The sequence below is a fragment of the Cystoisospora suis genome, assembly GCF_002600585.1.
Source record: "Cystoisospora suis strain Wien I chromosome Unknown contig_1439, whole genome shotgun sequence".
Lineage (NCBI taxonomy): Eukaryota > Apicomplexa > Conoidasida > Eucoccidiorida > Sarcocystidae > Cystoisospora > Cystoisospora suis.
In genome coordinates, this window is record NW_027154239.1 from 65,111 (window position 1) to 83,293 (window position 18,183).

At 52.0% G+C, this 18,183-nt stretch overlaps 2 protein-coding genes across 2 annotated transcripts; one reads left to right on the top strand and one right to left on the bottom strand.

The window, feature by feature from the left end:
• Window positions 1-838: 838 nt before the first annotated feature.
• On the top strand, window positions 839-9,288 carry CSUI_003302 (dead deah box helicase domain-containing protein). Its single transcript, XM_068063500.1, has 7 exons — window positions 839-2,392; window positions 2,870-3,073; window positions 4,079-5,555; window positions 6,394-6,484; window positions 6,858-6,981; window positions 7,625-7,835; window positions 8,198-9,288. Exons 1-7 carry the CDS (start codon window positions 1,699-1,701, stop codon window positions 9,045-9,047), a joined length of 3,651 nt encoding a protein of 1,216 aa, XP_067924529.1. The 5' UTR covers window positions 839-1,698; the 3' UTR covers window positions 9,048-9,288.
• A 437-nt stretch (window positions 9,289-9,725) lies between these two features.
• On the bottom strand, window positions 9,726-13,448 carry CSUI_003303 (uncharacterized protein). The gene is made up of 3 exons (XM_068063501.1): window positions 11,853-13,448; window positions 11,062-11,109; window positions 9,726-10,608 (listed from the first exon to the last, which is right to left on the bottom strand). Exons 1-3 carry the CDS (start codon window positions 11,981-11,983, stop codon window positions 10,512-10,514), a joined length of 276 nt encoding a protein of 91 aa, XP_067924530.1. The 5' UTR covers window positions 11,984-13,448; the 3' UTR covers window positions 9,726-10,511.
• Window positions 13,449-18,183: the final 4,735 nt, after the last annotated feature.

Sequence of the window (18,183 nt, forward strand, 5' to 3'; positions counted from 1 at the left end):
CGTACTCGGTGCGCGAAGCGCAAAACGCCGCCTCCTCATCCACGTGCACTGGAGAATGGCGTACAGCACCGGGACCAACTCGGCCGAGACAGGGTCCCTTAGCGTCCCGAGGGTCAGACAAGCCAGAGGCTCATCGGTACGCCTAAAAACAGTCACGCCAACGCAGAAAACTAGATGGGACGACGGAGTACTAGAACCTGGTGAAGTGGCAGGACCCGGACCTCTCCACGAGGCACAGTTACGTTCACCACGGCCAGCGGCAATACCGGAGGACTTAGAGTTCCTCAGGAACGCCTAGCACGGGCGAGGACGCAGCGCTTCAGGCAACCGGGTAGTGTAACGCTTGGGAGGTGCCGTCGCGTCAGGTGTCGTGCCGGGCTCCGTAGTGGTTGTTGTGAGCCACCGATGGATCCAGAGTGACGTACGCTGTGTGATTCGCTGAGAGCGCCCCTATGCGGCGGAAGCCGCCAGCCCCGATGGGTCCGGCGCGTCTCTAGGAGAGCGGTCTGAGAGCCATTGATACGGGGAATACAGAAAGGGGCTTCCCAAGTGTCGGTTCCCACCGCACATAGATACCCTTAGCTCGGTAGGTATCCGTGGCGAACCAGTAGTGTCGGTGCCGCAATCCCGCCACTCACAACAGAGGGCCGTACACCTGCAGAAACGCGGAAATGATCGGGCAATTACGTGAGAGTCCACCAGAACGTAGTGAAGGGACCCAGTGCTTAAGCAGTCCCAAGTCGAGCTAGAACTTCTCACGCAGCATGCAGAGAGTGGGGAGAAGTTGTGTTTCGCCTTGGCTCAAACCGCATGCGCACTCGGATTGACACAAGCATCGATTCCAAAAGTGTCGTCGACTCTGACTTTTTCTTCTGAATTCGGTACTCGATTTGAGTCGAGAAAAGGAGAACTGAACTCACGCGTCCTCATCTGTCCGTTGGGGCTCTCCCATATCTCGGGCATGACCACTGTCATGGCCACGCCGTTTCTCTTTGCATCCCAATGTGCGGGCTCGTGCATCGTTCGCTTCAGGAGTTAGTAGTGGGATCGAAAGTAATCTTACGTGTGTGTTTGTTCCTGCAACACTGAAAACAGTTGCCCTTGTCGAGGAAAACCGTCGGGCCATTTCAGATGCACGAACTCGTCGAACTGGTCAAGAAATGGTGTCTAGGCATGCTTTCTCCCTCCGCACTCGAAATCGCTCGCTTGTCGAACTGTAAGTCTTGGGTGCATGCAACATTTTAGAAGGTCCACACGCGCTAAGGAGAAAGCCGTATGTCCTTAGACTTACTTGGACGCCGTTTCTCGGACACCTCGCCCTATTCTTTTGTGGTCACTCACCTAGGTACTCCTCATCTGACAAATCCTCGTTCCTTTTTGTTCGGCACGAGGCAGAAGCTGCAGGTGGAGAAACTTCATGCCAAGCTGCAGACTACGTGTACGAGTGCGACGTAGAGAGCGGAAACTCTTGAATCTCGGCTACGGCCTGTGCCTGTCACTCGGGAGAAGGCTCGACCGCATGCGTGCGATACACCCCACGTCCGCCTCGTGCTGTTCTGCTTCGACTCACCGGGTGTCCAGACCACAGTGAGTCGAGAAACCACGCAGTGAACCATGAAGGCCAAGTCATTTTAGTATCCGCCGCTAACATTTGTGTTCGCTGGAAAGAGGAAAGACCAGACCTAAACATCAACTCGAATGGCGCGACCTTTGGTTCCCCGAGGTGGTCCCGGTGGACCAGAACTCCGGCACCCTAAAGGACGAAAATCTGCATTCCGCGGCTCCACTCCATCCTCTAAGAAGAGGAAGATCGGTACAGATGGCTTCGCGTCTGGTGATGACTTCTCTCGCTCGACTGGTGCAGAACCGAAACAAATTCATGTATCACCAGAGAGCCGTACGGACACTCTACCGTATTCTCCGGGGGGAAAGAAAAAGAGAAGAATTGTGAACAATTTGTCTCGCCGTCCTGGTGCACACTTGGCAACAAGTGCAAGCCCGTTGCCGCCTGGGAACCAAAGAGGACGGGGAGGAAGCCCTACGAATAGCGATGTCGACGATGAAGAAGGCAACACGATAGATGAAGGCTGTGAGGTTCAAGGGGATTTAAGAACACTAGAATCTGAGTGTCAGTCGGTAGCCTTGGGAGAGCAAGGCGAAAATGAAGAAGGAAGCGATGAGACTGAAGCAGAAGAGGAAGAAAGCGACGACGACGACGATGACGACTCATGTTTGTTTTCTCCCTTTCCCTTCTCCGTGATGGAGGGCGTACTCCATACACGTTTGGTTCGCACTTTGCAACACCACGGCTTCAAGCGTCCAACAGAGATTCAAGAGCTCGCCATACCTACGGTCTTACATGGTCACGATACGCTCATTCAATCGTACACAGGCAAGGAAGGAAGAAAACTTAAGTGTTGTCTTGACCGTACCGAGAGCCTGGCCAGTAGGCTAACGTGTCTCATTTGGTTTTTGCCCACATAGATAAGCACTCGCAGGTCCGGTTGGAGCTGTTCAGACGATGTAGGAGCATGCGTGCCTGGATGCACACATGACCTTTTTAACTTTTGGGTACGTCAGGCGCACAAGTCATGTGTATATGTAGTGCATACATGTGACTCTTCACTTTAGAGACATACATTGTCATACGGCCAAGTATATACCTGAGCGCATATCTGCGCGTACACAAAATCACAGTGTAAGTGTCTTGTACTCCTCCACACGAGCTTGAATGGTAGTTACAGCACCGGGAGTTGCCTTTCTTGTTTTGGTGCAAGAGCCGCCGCGTATCCATGTGCACACAAGGAAGGCTCAGAGACCTTGGTCTCCTTCGGTTGTTTCTTTGGACGAGCCCCCCGTTTCTCTTCAGGCTCTGGGAAGACGCTCTGTTTCGCCCTGCCGCTTCTGCAGCAGCTTCTTCAGCAACATGAACGGAGTGGAAAGCAACTTGACAGGAGAGACGGCACGCGGTGTCTTCTGCTTTTGCCTACTAGAGAACTGGCCGCACAAGCCTGGACCCAGATCAGCCGTCTTGCTCAGCTTTTCCCTTGGATTGTCGTGGCTGCTATTACAGGTGAAACTCATGATTCAAGATCTGTCTCGACAGGAAGACGTACCTCGTATCGAGTACCTGTCATGATGTTCTTACCGATATGCATGGACGTCCTTTCGTTCTCTCGTTTGTGTACTCAGGCTGTGACGTGGTTTTCGCGTGTAGGTCCATTCTGTGTGGTGTCGACCAAGCGAAACTCCTTGGGAACTGAGGAAAAACATACAACGAGAGATGTGTGTTTACTGGAGTGACAAATGTACCCTCGATCGTCCTGTCAGTATATGACGGATCGCCCAAGGCTGTTTTTTTGGAATAGGTAGATACTCGCGTTTCACATTTACTCTTTGCATGTAATGCGGATATGGATCCACACGCGGCCGCCAGATATATAGCTAGGACAAACGATCATGAAACACCCACGGCCTATAGACTAGTCAAAACGTGTACAACAGGAAGTCCTCACCCTTCCCTTTACTCCGAGTCCTAAGGACATCAGGTGAAGTCGAAAGACCGCTAATCGTGACATGGAAAGCGATGCATGGTATCCTTCTGCGACGAGCGATCTCCCTTATCTGGGAGAGGGGACCTCTTTACAGGATCCACGTGCAGTCGTACTACCGACTTACAACTCTGTACGGTTCCACATGTAGTTTGTGTTTTGCCATCTCCAGACAACTCCCTAGCCTTTAGCTTGAGTCCGGACCTGCTTGAGGTCATGTTGCTGTCCGACAAACGCTCCTGGTCTTTCTGCCTGCCACGTGGACTCGTACGTGGTGTGACTACGCGCGTTCCGTCATAAATCCTGCGACATATGTTTGAATCTGTCGACAAGCCGAGTGGTCAACCCATTCATTCGTGCATGAGGACGTGAGAAGTGCTTTTCTCTTTCGGTCCTCTGTCTCCAAGTGAGGGTTTTCGACGGCACTGATTTCTTCCTTCGTTTTCATATCGGGTCGCGTTTGCCGCTTCATCTCTGATTATCTCGTAACTGTTTTACACGCATGTATTCATTTTCCTGCTGCACAGGAGGTGAGAAGAAACAGTCTGAAAAACGTCGTCTTCGAGCAGGAGTAACCGTTCTGTTGTGTACTCCAGGGCGACTGCTAGATCATCTTACTACGACCAGCGCCTTTCAGGTGCCGTATCTCCACCTTGTCGTCTTGGATGAAGCAGACAGACTTTTAGACATGGGGTTTGAGGCGAAAATTCGCAAGATCATGACTCTTCTATCTGAGAAGAAGGAAGAACAGTTACAGATGCGTGAGATGCGAAGGGAACTTTTATCTGAGACGAGAGAGGAGGAGCGAGAAAACGCCGAAGACGAGGACGAGACAGACGGAGCGTTAGAAGGTTCGAGGGATGACGAGGGAAAAGGGGGTGCAGATACAGTCCAACATTTTCATGAACGCTCGCAGCTCCTGCAAGCGAACGGAAAACGGAAGAAACATAATAAAGGACTCTTGAAAGACAAGCAACTTGCAGTGTCGTCTATGTGTGGTAGTCAGCTCTCTAGTGACTCAACAGACTGGCTATGCATTCGCAAACCTGAAGATGGATTTCAAGTCATTATGGCCTCCGCCACTCTAACAACGCAGGTTCAGCGCTTGGCTGCGTTCTGTTTGAGACACGAACCTCAGTGGGTATCCTTAGAACGTTATCGTCCTGCACTTCGGGGGAGAAGGGCCGAGCTAGAGGACGAACAAGACAATACAAAGGCGAAGGGTGTACGCGCGACAATGATAGACACGAAGAATCCTGACGTCTCTGAAAGTTCGTCGACTTCTGATTCTTCTTCTGTCACCTTTCCGTGTTGTTGTATGCTGACACCTGAACCATCAAGTAGAGAAGCAGTAGACACAGACCTGGTGGGGGCTTCAACGCCATGGGATCCAGATGTCGAGGCAAATGATGAAATGGATGCTGATGTATGCAGCGGGACGACAGAGAACGCAAGGCAAGGCAAAAAAGAGGTCTTTCATGTTCCAGAACAACTTCGTCAATACTTTGTTAAGGTCCAGTCCCGTACAAGACTGTTACCCTTGTTGTCTCTTCTTCTTGAGGTAGCCAAGAAAGGTAAGGGGAAGGCAGTTGTTTTTCTGTCGTGCTGTGATGCTGTCGAGTATCTACACTCCCTCTGTACACGGCTGAAATGGCCAGGCATGATCCTTGACCGTGCTCAAAAACAGAGACAAATCGAACAACTCAAAGTTCTTCGAAGTATGAAGGAGAAGCATGTGGCCCGGCTACAGAAGGCTGTGAAGGATATGGAAAAGCAGAAACGGAAGATACGAAAGCAAAGCAAGGCATACGATGAGGACGAAAGACCAAGAGGCCTTGATAGCAGATGTGATAACGATGCAGTAGATGACGGAACAGATTCAAGCGATGGAGATGAAGATGCAACAGACGAAGAGGAAGATGTGGGCGATGAACTTTTAGGAGATTTCATCTTCAATGGTGTCAAGATGTATAAGCTGCATGGCCAGATGAATAGAGATGATCGGTGAGATTTACGGTGGAGGGGAGGGTGCACACAGCAGTGATAAGGAGGAGTGCCTGTTCGTCCGTTTCTTAGGGGGGTGACCAGACACTGTATTCACATGACCCGACTCATTACTGCATTCTACGCTTGACCGTCGATGGCTCAGCATGTCAGAATGGCAGCTCTAGGGCGAGAACCGTTCACCTTTGGTGTAGCGCACGAGTGTGTGAGTGTAGTACCCGCGTTCCCGTCTGGCTGTCTGTACTCGGAATACCCGCGATTGAAAGCCGCGCGGCCCCCGGTTACAACATCGGTGCAAGGGACTGACAGGCCTCTCCCTCTGTACACATTTGATCACATTCATGCATTCAATTGCTGCTGAACAGCGAGCTATATATACATGGCTAGATACATACAATTCTCCGTCGCATATCTTTGTTACTTCGCAGATCCTCGGTGTAAATATGTTGATAGGCGTACGGCCGTAATGTACTGCGATGAAGTACGATTGAAGCCTCGCCAAAGTACCGTGATTTCTCAGAAATCATGTTACCTTACTGAGGCTTGAAACGTCACTTACCGTTTCGTTTTTGCAGTGAGTCGATAGTGTTCATACCTGAACACGTTGGGTCCATGTCATTTCCTGGTGTGGAGCGCGTTTTTCTACGCACTCAGAGGTCTGTTCAGTGGCAAGTCGGCTCCGGGGACGATATGACTAGTGTGTGTGTGTAGTCAAGAGCGAAGCAACGCTGTCCTGCTTGTCTTCCTGCAACGCTGCTGTTAGTACGTATTCACTCTTAGGTTCTTCTAAGTCTCGTTGAATGTGTGCACTTATCCGTCTCCTGGTTTTCGTTTGCAGTATCGGATATTTGAAAGATTTCAGCGATGCTCCAGGCTCGGCTGTTCTCTTCGCTACCGATGTGGCGGCTCGAGGTCTGAACTTGCCCTACGTAAGTCAAAGTCCTTTCTCCTCGTTTTCCCTTGCTTTGTTTTTCTTGCCATGCACGTCTTCTATACTTCCCCGTGTGTCTTCTCGCTATGCTGTTTGGGCGAAGGCTCCTCTTGGTAGGCGCCACTCCGGCTTACTGACGGCGTCCCCGGTGAGAACGCTTTAGACAGGTCCCCGTGAGTATGCGTCTATGTCAAGGAGAAAACAGCTGTCCGACTTTCTGCAAGAAGCCGGGCAGATACCCAGATAGCTGTACTTGTTATGGAAGGCGAGATGAGCGACGTGCATCGCTGAGAGGCAAGCTCTGGGAGAAAGATCAATGAAACTTCTCATTAAGATTTGCGGAGTATATGTGTGGTTGGGTGTTCGTCCAGGTGAACTGGATTGCACAGTTCGATTTGCCCCAGCAAGCTGAGGAGTACGTCCACCGCATTGGCCGCACTGCGAGGCTCGGAAAAGAGGGCAACGCCGTCCTTTTTGTACTCGACTGCGAGGCGGGTACGAGGAATATGGACCTCTGTGTATTTTTCACATGTGATTCAAGGAAAGCACAGTTACACTTCCGGCACCATGAGGAAGCAGAGAAGTGCACCGGCCGGTGAAGCTGTGTACCTCTCAGCTTATCTTTTGTTCGGAAGGTTTCCTCAGGCAGTCCTGTGTACCGATGGATGATCTCGTATATTTCCGCCTGAGATTGGTGATGCACGCCTGTCTCTGTAAGTCGGGTGACCCGCGGCTCCCATCGGAGTGTGTGTTCTCTAGTGGCCAGTCTCAAATGGTAAATCAGTTTATCGGCCGGTTTCACTTATGCGGACTGCTGAGCATGTACTTGCATAACCAGTTTATGTATATCTGATTATAGTGGTGGCTGATGCTCCGCTTCCTTGAATGTTTTCGCCAAGATAGTGCATGCGACCCGTTCTGCAAGTAGCAAGAGGCCTCGGTCCCCCAATACGAGTGTGACAAACATTCTTTTGTTGATGATGTGAGCATTCTTTATTATAGCTGTGCTGATGCACACTTCATACACTTACCTATACACGTCTTTTTCGTGGTATAAGGAGTCCGGAGACAACTACCTTGCTGAAGTGAGCACGCCCGGAATCTCGGTCACAGTTGCCATTCCTGTTTTGCTACGCAGGGTACGTGAATTACCTGCAGAGCCGGGGAATTACACTAAATGAGATGGATGAATCTTGCATGCTGGCAACGCTCTTCAAGACGCATATGCCTGAATATCTCCGTCGAATCGACAATGCTTCCGCTTTCTTAATCAAGCAATTCAGTCAGTTCGTCTCAGCAAGGCATTCGTTGCTCCAAACAGCAAGAAAAGCGTTTCTCGGAACTCTCCGGTAAGCACGTGGCGGCTGTTGGCGTTTTCTTACCCGTGAAGGCAGTAGCTGGTCAAAAACATTTGCAGGTGTTCACGGAGCGGGACTCATTCGTCGTGTGTATCGTGCCTTTGTTTCTACCTCTTGTACGAGAAAGAGGGGAAGGAGAGGGTTCCCTCGGCAGTAGGCCCTCCACCTCTTGAATTGAGAACGCTGGCAAAGAAAGAACGTAGCCGTGCTGGTTCAAGACTGAAAATCGGTGGTTGCACGCGGTTCCTGCCGGAATGTCTCTCTTCGGCATCGTCGCTACTCAACCTCCTGTTGACATATACCATCGGTGTGATCCGCATGTAGTCGGGTGCATTTGTTTGCTCCATTCGCAGATCATTTCGCGCTTTGAGCAAGGAGACACGTCAAATTTGCACTCACGCGGCACTCCATACGGGGCATATGGCTTCGTCTTTCTGTCTGAATGAAGCCCCCCGACTGGCAGCTTTCAACCTACGTCGAGGGGCGCCGTCAACAGGCATCGACGGGCCTAGCACGGCTGGAAGCAACGACAGCCGGGAGCGACCTCACCACAGTCCAGCAGGTCACACTCGATCTGTTGAACGCCCTTCGCGTCCCGCAAGAGGTGTTACCGCGCAGAAAAAAGGGTCTCAGTTACTCAAGCACAATGTAAGCGGAGCTCCAGGTAAAACTCGGAAACCGAAACTCAAGGTTACGCGAGGGTTCACCCGGATCGGGAAAACTAATGACGATGATGGCATTATTGAGAGCGTACAACCCTGCTTTGGAAGCCCGAAGAGACACGAAGCAGATCATAACCACGCAAGCGGAACCGCGAATGGGGAGTCTGCGGCATTTCTAAAGGGCACACCCGAGGCCATAGCATTTGCCGCAAAGCGGCTTCGTGAGAAGGGAGAGGTGCTTTCTTCAAAGGCCGGTGGGCGACAAAAAAACAAAACTTCAACTTCTGCCTCTCGCCTTCCAGCAAAGATCCCCCGTCAGAAAGAGAGCAGGAATTTCTTTACAGACTCAAGAACGCAAAGGGCCGGAAGCTCCATCGCTGTCTTAAGCAAGCGGAAAGGCAAAGCAGAGCCACGGAAAACAAGGGAACAGCACAGCTCTCGGAAACAAGATATTCGGAAGAAACATAGTGACCAGGGTGCAGCCCGTGTGCAAGGCGGCTCAAGGATGCGGCGATTAGCGAATAGCGAGTTTGCGTGTTGAGAAATGTTGCCGCTCGTGTTCCGTCGGTTTAATTCGAATATTGGAAAATGTTTAGGTGCTCAGAGCCAAACCGGCGGCTCCTGTTCTGCTATAGAACATGAAAGCAGTTGGCTCGGGTTTCATTCTAGATATTTCATTCGGTGCGATAGTGGGAGACGACAAACTCGGATGATTGCGCTGTCGTCAATGGCACACTGACCAGACCCCCGCATTCCCTTCAAGTGCGTTTCGTTGTCGGCTGACACTTGGACAAACCCAGCTCAACGTCAGATACTGAACATGCTAAGATCTCACGTGAGTTCCCCCGATGAGTACCAGAACTCATCTTCGGTTCCGTTGTAGACCACGTAGTCGTTCACTGTTCTTGAGGCGCCGCTGATGCCAGTTGCCTACCCCGTGGGGAAATCCCGTTGTGCATGGTTCTAGGCAGTCTCCTTGCTAACGAACAGCAAGGGTCCAGTGGTAACGCACAAACAACGACACCTCCCAGGGTGCGGAACACAGCTGGGCCCTAACAGAACCAGTCTCAGCCGAAATGCTACTACTTGTCTGAGCCTAGAAGCCGCCTGATATGTTTGAAGCACTGGCGTAGACGTGCGTGTGAAGATAGCAAGGTGCTTTGAAAAGTTAAGGAAGGTTTTTGTCATAGGTTCTCCGATCGTACAATGATGCTAGTCAGCATGTGCGCTCACTTGGTCCGCGTATCTGCCGCACCCAAAAAGGGACGGCGGGGGGCGCCATCAAGCTCCCTAAGAGACGGTCACTCAGAGCTTCCCAGATCTTACAAACTGACCCCTTGATCTCGTCATCGTGAACTGAGCGGCATGGAAGAGATAAACAATCAAGACTACTACCCAACGTTCCCACCCCCTATGTCCAACGGATCAAGAACATACGCGCCCCCCTAACAAGATGGAGAGCGCTTGATAGTTTGAACCCTCCCCGTTCTATCCAACTAGCGGCTGGACCAGCTGTCAAGCTAGGGGCGATAGCAGGTCAGAAGAAACATGTAGAGAGTAGTATGAGCCACATGCATTCAAAGAGGTGACTGTCCCAGACACTCCTGCACCCCTTGGGAAGAGTCCGGGACAGATTTCGGAAACAACAATAAACTGATTGTTTCTTCGGTTCGAAAAACATAGAGGTACCCAGCGATGGAGTACAAAGATTCTGATGCTGACAAACACTCGGCTCTGTCTATACAGCAGACCACAAGGCATTTTTGCCCCATTGCGTCATCGTACCACGGAAACACGTCATGACTACCCTCCATTCCATGAACATCGCTTCCATACTTCAGGTTGACGACGGTGCCTTTGTCTACGTTTGACGTATGCCCTCGCACCTCTCCATATGTTACTTTTCTCTCAAAGAGAACATCGATGTCAACGACAGCCCCAGCAAGCGGACGGTTGAAAAAGCCGTGGGGACGCCGGAACCGGGAACTGGAGTGAACATCAAATGCTATAGCGTGCCTTGGTCCAAACCTGCCCCTCCTTCCTCTTTGGGTCGCTCTGGATAAATTAGAGGATGCATCTGGGCCATGTATGCGCAAATCCAGCTGAAAGGACATTCCACAAACACACAAGTCACCGCCTATCATCATCCCATTCATACACATGGAGAGCCCTGCAGTATCCGTCCGGTCGTCCACTGATGGCGGTGCGGAACATCAGGACAAGCGTTCACACAGATACGCTGCATTTGTCCCCCGTAGTTCTTCACTGGGACCCCCCGATGAGTTACTCTACAGCTAGAAAGCCTACGGCTAGGCAAAGTCGTTCCAGAAATATAACACGTACCACTGTGGCTTGAGGCCCGCAAGACCTCACCCCCGCAGAACTGTGTCCATCCCCTTATACATACATACATGCATGTATCTCTGCTTCCGAGACCTTACTACAGTCAGGCACTACAGATGCGACCTTCTTGAAACGAGTGAGGCCGGGATACCTGCCGACTGCATCTGGTAGGACGGACTCCCCCCGTATATTCTTTTTGTTGTAGGGCTTACAAGAGCCAAAGGCAAAAGACGGTTGTCGAGACCAGCGTAATCATGAGCCTGAACGGACACGAGTAAGAGACCAAGACACCGACGTTTTATCAAACTGCTCCAGACGACAACAAAGCACTCCAAAAGCGGATACGGGTGCTCGCCGGAAAGTGAAATCCGAATAACATCCGTTCTAGAGCACAACTGAGCTATACCATACTGGGGGATCTGCTCCAGATGTGACCGCTCCAGCATGTTAGCTCGCACCCAACTGCGTTGCAGCTCTTCTCTCTGTCCGCGTGGACAAGCAAACAAAACTGCATACACGCTGATACTGTCCCCACTTATGCGCAACCCCGCTGCACGGGCTCCCGATAGGTGAGATGCAGTGTGACGCAGTCGTGACCGGACCAATAGGTCGTGAGATGAGAAAGCGCCGGAAAGTCAAAATTAGGCCGCCTTGTCTCGAGATAACGTTGATGAGGAAAGGACTCACCACAAAGAGCCAGTCGCTACCCTGATACCACCCCCAAGCAACTTGGACACGTACAACCGCATGCACCACGAAACACACCCTTGAAGCAGAAGTGTGTACGTGCGAAGGCAATGACAAAGAGTCTGTCCGTCTGCTTCATACAAAGGTTTGAAAGAGTGATTGAACTTTACATCATGGAGCGCAACCAGAACCAGTCTACAGGAAAGAATTGTCTGAAGATACAGTCGACCACACCTAAGGGTGCTGGTGACGTCTCGATCTTGAGAATGCCTAACACTGCCAGAGTGACGTGAAGCTTCCAGACTACAACACGTACCCAAGAATTTCCCGTTTAGACACGTTCCGCGTGTTTTCGGGCTTGAGAAGAATGAACGGTAAAAGGAGACAGAGCAGGACACCGAGACCAATGTAGGCCAAGGTTCCTATCCACAGCGCGTTGAACGCCATGACACTGAATCAGTGTGCTTGGGGCGTTTCACCCTAATGTCCCAGTGCAAGCCGACTAATCCCGCCCTCCCTACAGACGAGCCCAGCGGGTAACGTGTGTTTGAAAACCTCAGCCTCAAGAAGCTCCACTCGAGTGACTATGTATTTCGTGAGGGGAGAAATAACAACCCCAAGCGAAGCAACACAGACTGGAAGTAAAAGGAAGAAAAGAAAGTCACCAGCACGCACCGGGAACTGAGAAGGGTAAAGACAAAAAACACCAGTCAAGAATACAAAGGCAAACGAATGGCGCCAAGCAACAGCGACCAGTTATAATGTTCGGCTTGGAACGACCTGGACTAAATGCGAGTCGTACGAATCAAGAGCACTCAGAACCTGATCTCCGACAGCTGCTCCTCCGTGTCCGAAAAAGAAAAAAAAAAGCAAGAAGAGACAGCCGAAGTCGAAAAAAGGAGTCCGGGACTCTCCGCCCGGAGAGAAACTACGAGGCTAAGCGAGAACAGAAGACGGAGTGAAGGGGCAGAACGTCAAAAAGACGAAGTGGTGGAAACGTGAGCATGCCCCAACAGCGACAGTGCCATCCACCGAAAGGCTGGCAACAAAAGACGAAACAAGAACACACCGAAGAAGGGCTACTAAGCCTGCGAGGGGGAAAGAGAAGACAACGAGGAAAGCCTCTGCGCGCCGAGAAGCGCCGCAGTTGTCCCAAGCATGGGGAAAAAACACGACAGTTTCGATGCCGTGAGATGCGCGGCTACCCGGCCAGGTCCTGCAAAACGAACCAAGCAGAGCTCGGATATTTCGACGTCACCGAACAAGCATCTGGAGAAAAAAGCGGGGCACATGAGAGTTAACAACCAACTTTTCGTTCAGAAAGGAGCAAGAAGCTTTACAGGCGGCGTCCGTTCTGCCACCATGCGTGAATGATGACGCCAGGGCTGGAGAAGCGACGGCAGTTTCCGGACAGTCTGCATGCAAGCCGTTCTAGGATTGCCCGGCACCACCAGCTCGCAGCAGCCCCGCTTGCGAACTTGCTTGGCACCCTTCAAAATAATGGAGAGCCCTGCCTCACGGCAAACTAGAGAGGTCAGGAGCGTGAAGCGGAAGCCGCCTTCGCCCCCAGCTGCTGCTGTTGGTCTGGCGCGACAGCTCCCTGAGGCCTGCTCGACTACTGATTCATGATGAGCGGGGACCGCCGCTCTCCGGCAGACGAGCCCAACCAGCGTTGTGATTATTCCAAAAAAGGCATCCACGGTGCCGCGTAGTCACCAAGGTACTCTAGTTTTTCCTGGAACACGAAGCCTGCCACCGCGACGCAGTCGATCTCATCTAATAATCAAAAGTATCTGGTGGCCAGTCAACGGCCCGCAGTGTGGACGTTGGATCGCCGGCTTCTGTTGCAGCATGGTTTCTCCTGCACTGCGCTGCGATAGTCAGCATCAAAGTCACCCCGGAAGTTTCGCCGAGAGGGCAACCCAGGGTATCTGGTGGCCGTGATCGGACGCGTGCAGCAGGGAAAAATACTGATGGCGTAACCGGACTGCTGCAGAATGGGGGCAAGCCTCCATCACTCTGAGGGGTGGTAATTCAGACAAAGGGTCTTAGCTGAAAGTTCGTGTCGTCTTTCAGGTTTGGATTCGGCTTGCTGCTCTGGTTCAGCAAAGTAGATTAGTTTCCGCTGGCGGTCTTCCTCTCCCCACCTGAGCACGAGCTCCATCGATTTTCTGTCGCGCATGTCCACAGGAGAGTAGCATGCAGCTGTTTTCACTGGGTCCGTTTGCTACGGCTCGCGACAGGATGTGACACAGTTGCTTGCGAACGGACTATTTCTCTACTGCTCTCGTTCTTCCTTCGGATCTTTCGCTTTTTCCTTAACTTTTTGCGGTTCTCTGCTGTTAACGTAGCTGCTTGCGGAGTCAAGATGTATCTCCGATACTACAACGACGCAGAAGGCAAGCGCGTGTACACTTTACAGGTAAACATGCCGTTGCTTACTTTGTACGCTGAGTCCCCAAGCAGGCGTGTTCAGACTGTCTATATTGTGGATCCGTTCCAGTTCTCTTCCGCGGTATCATCTCTGTCCGCGCAGGGTGTTGGACACCCTCGATGAAGTTTGCACGCTGTTTACGGCAGCGCGGGAGTGGTGTGAGAGGGGGAAGTCTTGTTCGCGGTTGGACAGATCATTTGTCGGATTCTCGCGTTGCCAGCTACCCAAAAGTGACCGGCTTCCGGCTGCAGGCTTCGTTTTCTGCTCTTTGAATGGTGGCCAGTACCTCGTGCTCCTCGGCCGTCGCGGGTTGCACGCAGAGGTTTCGGCAAACCGTAGTTCCTAGTAGTTTAAGACTCTTCGTCCCACTGCAGATCATAGCGTTAGGGAGGTACGAGGTATTAGCTGGACTGCGTGTCTGGGTGACTAGTTTCTCGATTGTGAACGCATTTTTCGCTGACCAGTCTGTTACCGGGTTGGCACCTCAGTAACTGGCTCTACGTCTTCGTCAGTCTCACGCGAGGACGAGAGACAGTTTTTCCGGCGTGACCTCTGTATGCGTTATCTGCGACACGCGTTGTTGGCGCGGGCAGAAACACATGCGGATGGGCGAAGCCCGCTGATGCTGCACAGCACTGTACGTCTCTTCGCGGTGCACAAGCGGCATCGGACCAAGGCATTGACTACGAAGGCAGTTTTGTGTCCGTCAGTGAAGAATCTCGTTGTTCCGAGGGCTGAGGTTGCGTCTCTATGGTGTTCGCACACTCTGCCACACAAGACGGCTCTGTCCATCAGAAACACAGTTGCGATGGTTCTCTGCTGTCCTCGTGCTTTGTTTTTCTCAGTCGCACGCGCCTGATGGCACCCCGACACTGTCTGCTCACCCTCCCCGGTTCTCTCCAGATGACAAGTACAGTGCAGAACGCGTTGCTCTGAAGCGGCGCTTCAAGCTCTTACCGACCCAGCAACCCGCACCGGAGTTTTGATGGCTTTCGGGGGTGAAGTTTGGACGATGACCGGCGTGCTTGGAAGTTCACGTGTACGTATCCGCCGTAGTCAGGAGACCGCAATCTCGGCCGATTGTGCAGGAGGAGATGTCCCGTCCAGCGCCGAGCGCTCACTTCCCTCGACATCCCATCCGCGTGCCTGCGTGTAAGGGAGTTTCCGTGCCCTTCTCCTGTTGGTTGGTTTCGCCTCTGACATCAGGCTGAACGTTGTATCAGTGAATGCCGGACACTTTTGTGAATGGAAGTTACTCCTACACTAAGTAGCCTCTTTAGGAGAGGCGCTCTCGAGGAGTGGGTGTGCTCCGCGGTCACTGACGGTGGAAGAAGAGCAGCTCTTCGTATCCAGTGTGCAGGAGAGGATACCTACGGCAGCGACCGCGCCCCGAAGACAGAGTTCGCGATCGCCGCAACACCACAGGTTGCGCGGGTATGCAATTTTTAAGCTACAAGTGGCTGGTAGAAACTGCGTATGGTTAGCAGCGCTATTGTGTCACCAATGCACACCTTGCCCTGTCCGCTGCGGGTACCCCGTTCAGAGTTTTGTTTGAGTTTCATTCTGGCCCTTACTACTCTTGAGCAGCCTGCGCAAGGCCGGAGCCTTCCGCCCCTTGATACTACTCCGCGACAGCGCCGAAGAAGACGACCTGCTATCTTGACACCTGCGTTTCGGAGCTGAGAGGGATCAGGCGTCAGGCTGCAGATGTCCTCTGCTTTCAAGGCAAGACAGACGTTGACTACGCGGGATCCTGAGAGATCCACAGACGCCGACGAAGTTGATGCCACTGACCGGTAGAATCTGTATATTTTTTATCAATGCTGTATACGTATGGGCGCCAAGCACGTTCTCACTATGCAAAACGGTTACAGGTGTCACTCTCACCGATCCTGACGCCTCCTCCTAGCGTCTGTTGCGACAGGAACTGCCGCATCTAGGAACGTTCCGAGCCTTCACATCGCTGTGCCGCGGGTTGGCCGGGCTGAGCAAAAAATAGTAACTACTGCCAGCGAGAGCAAGCCACTTCTGCGAAGCGAAGGCTGCGTCCTGCGTCGGCCTGCGCTGTTCACGAGAACAGCGGCGGGGTCCCCAATTGACCCAAATGCAAGGGAACCGACTTGACGCTAAGGGAGAGGTAGAGGCTGGTACGCCGAGCTGAGCCATGCTCTGGGGAGTCTTTCTGCAGTTGGGTTTCGCTGCGAAGCAGATCGACACGTTTTTTGAGCGATTATTGCGAGAAACATAGTTCCATCCCATGACCAGCTGAGAATATTTGAAGCTACGACCCGGGCCATGGCCGCTGCTAAAAACAGTACCGGACAGGCTGCTAAACAGAACCTACTGTTCGCGAACGGTGTGTTTGCAACTGGCGTGCCGAGCGGCGAACGTTGCCAAGAAGCAAGTAGCCGCAGCTTGCGAAAAGCAACCGAGGTCAGGCAATTGATCTCCCCCGTGTTGTTTGGGCCTGTGGAGGAAAAAGCCGCTTACCATGATGTAAAGCACTACCTCTCCTAGTTTTTTCCTGTCTTTTTCCCTGTTCCTGCAGGGTCGCTGGGTGCGTCTCGTCTCTCGGCCCCTCCTTCGCCTGTCTGTGGAGCATTGCGAGCGGGCCAGAGCTCGCCGCGAGCAGCTCAATACCGCAGTTGAAACTGCGCTTTCCAGGTCGCGATTGGAAAGAGCTACCGCTAGAGAGTTTGATGCGTAAAGGAACAGGGTTTCTCGAGAAGAACAAAGTGTCTTCGCACGGGCGTTTTGCGTGCGCACGTCTTCCCTAAACCCCTAATCGGTTGGGTTCATTTACATTTTTCATCTCTGCGGTCATGTATGAGTCGGGGATATTGAGATTTCCAGATTTCTGCGCAAGTGCTTAAAGCAGCTCAGTCGGGCGAGGTCACAGCTGTCCTTGGCCGGAGCTAATTGTTGGGCTGCTGTCTAGAGCGACTGGCCTTCATACGGTTTTTAGCTGTGACGAGGCCGGGCAAAAGAGGATTGGACAAATCGGAGGCGACATTTCACATGGCGAGGATAATCACGATCGTCACTTGCAGAGAACAGGCGCAGTGACAGCTGGAGGTTTCCGAGGGGTTATTGGTTTTCCGGGCCTGCCAGTGATCTTTTACCAGTCGCGCTGCTCTCTCCTCACATCAAAATTTATCGTCTTGTTGTCGGCTGTGACGTAGGGGCTCGGTGAGAGAATGTCGTGTTCAGCATTGGCCCCTTTTGGTTTCAGTTCTATGCGAGGCATCAACATGAGTCCGGCGCCCGGCCTGCTCACCAGCAGGACACTTGGGCCCTAGTAGTCACAGTTGTCCTGAACGTTGGTCGGCTTCACTAGGTTTGTAGGGACCAAGTATATTCATACAGCGTACTCGTTCGCGTAGGCCTCCTGGAATCAGCCTGAGGAAATACAGGTTCTCAGGTTTGCCTTCCGAATCCCGCGCAGAGGAAGTTCTTCGCGTGTCACAACATATCAATGAGCTTTCTTTTTTCTGTACATCTACTCAGGAAGGGTGTCGAGAAGATAGAGTTCTTCGAAGCTTCAACTCTCTGGCCAGATTTGTCGAGGCGTCTACTTTATTTCTCGTCTACCTTGCAGGCCAGTGGATGCTCTGTCCTCGAAGCGCGTTGAGCTTCATCAGACCGAGTTTACTTTTCGACTTAGTGGATCTGTCAATCCCTTTCAATGGCGAGGAACAGAAATGGCTCTCATCTGGCTTTCTCATTCAGTTTGCTTTCCTCCCGTCCTTGTCTCTTTCCGTGCTGCTCTTCGACGCAGAAGAGGTCTGCCTTCTGTCTGTCCCTTGTCTCCGCTTGTTTGCTGAGAGATTGGTTCTCTCCTTCGCTTTCCAGCTATAGATCATCCTCTTCTGTTTTCCACGGCGACAACAAGGACCTCCGTTTTTCGACTTCGTCTTCCCGTCCTGCCCTTCTATTTTCCTTTCTTTGCTGTGTTGTCGCCTTTTCTCATTCATTTCAACTTCTTCTCTTACGATTGGTCTGGACTTTGTCTCACTCGACTTTCCTCTCCTTACTTTCGCAGTGGCGCTTTTTAATCTATGCACTTTCGTGTATTACAAGCTCTGTGATCTCGAAGGTATTCACGGAGACGGCCGCTGTTGCTTTCAGCTATTTTACTAGTAATCCATCTTTGGTTCCGTGGTTTTTCTGTCTGTCTGTCACACCTTTCTCTCTTCCTTGGCATCTCCTCCCC

Bases quoted from the DNA above. Each gene is read 5' to 3' on its own strand.
- CSUI_003302 (XM_068063500.1), top strand. From the start codon at position 1,699: ATGGCGCGACCTTTGGTTCCCCGAGGTGGTCCCGGTGGACCAGAACTC. The intron at 3,074-4,078 runs GTGAAACTCATG...CCTGCTGCACAG, and splicing joins TGTCGTGGCTGCTATTACAG to GAGGTGAGAAGAAACAGTCT. The intron at 6,485-6,857 runs GTAAGTCAAAGT...GTGTTCGTCCAG, and splicing joins GAGGTCTGAACTTGCCCTAC to GTGAACTGGATTGCACAGTT.
- CSUI_003303 (XM_068063501.1), bottom strand. From the start codon at position 11,983: ATGGCGTTCAACGCGCTGTGGATAGGAACCTTGGCCTACATTGGTCTC. The intron at 11,110-11,852 runs GTACGTGTTGTA...GTGTCCGTTCAG, and splicing joins TCTAAACGGGAAATTCTTGG to GCTCATGATTACGCTGGTCT. The intron at 10,609-11,061 runs GTAAGCCCTACA...ATGTCCTTTCAG, and splicing joins GTCTTTTGCCTTTGGCTCTT to CTGGATTTGCGCATACATGG.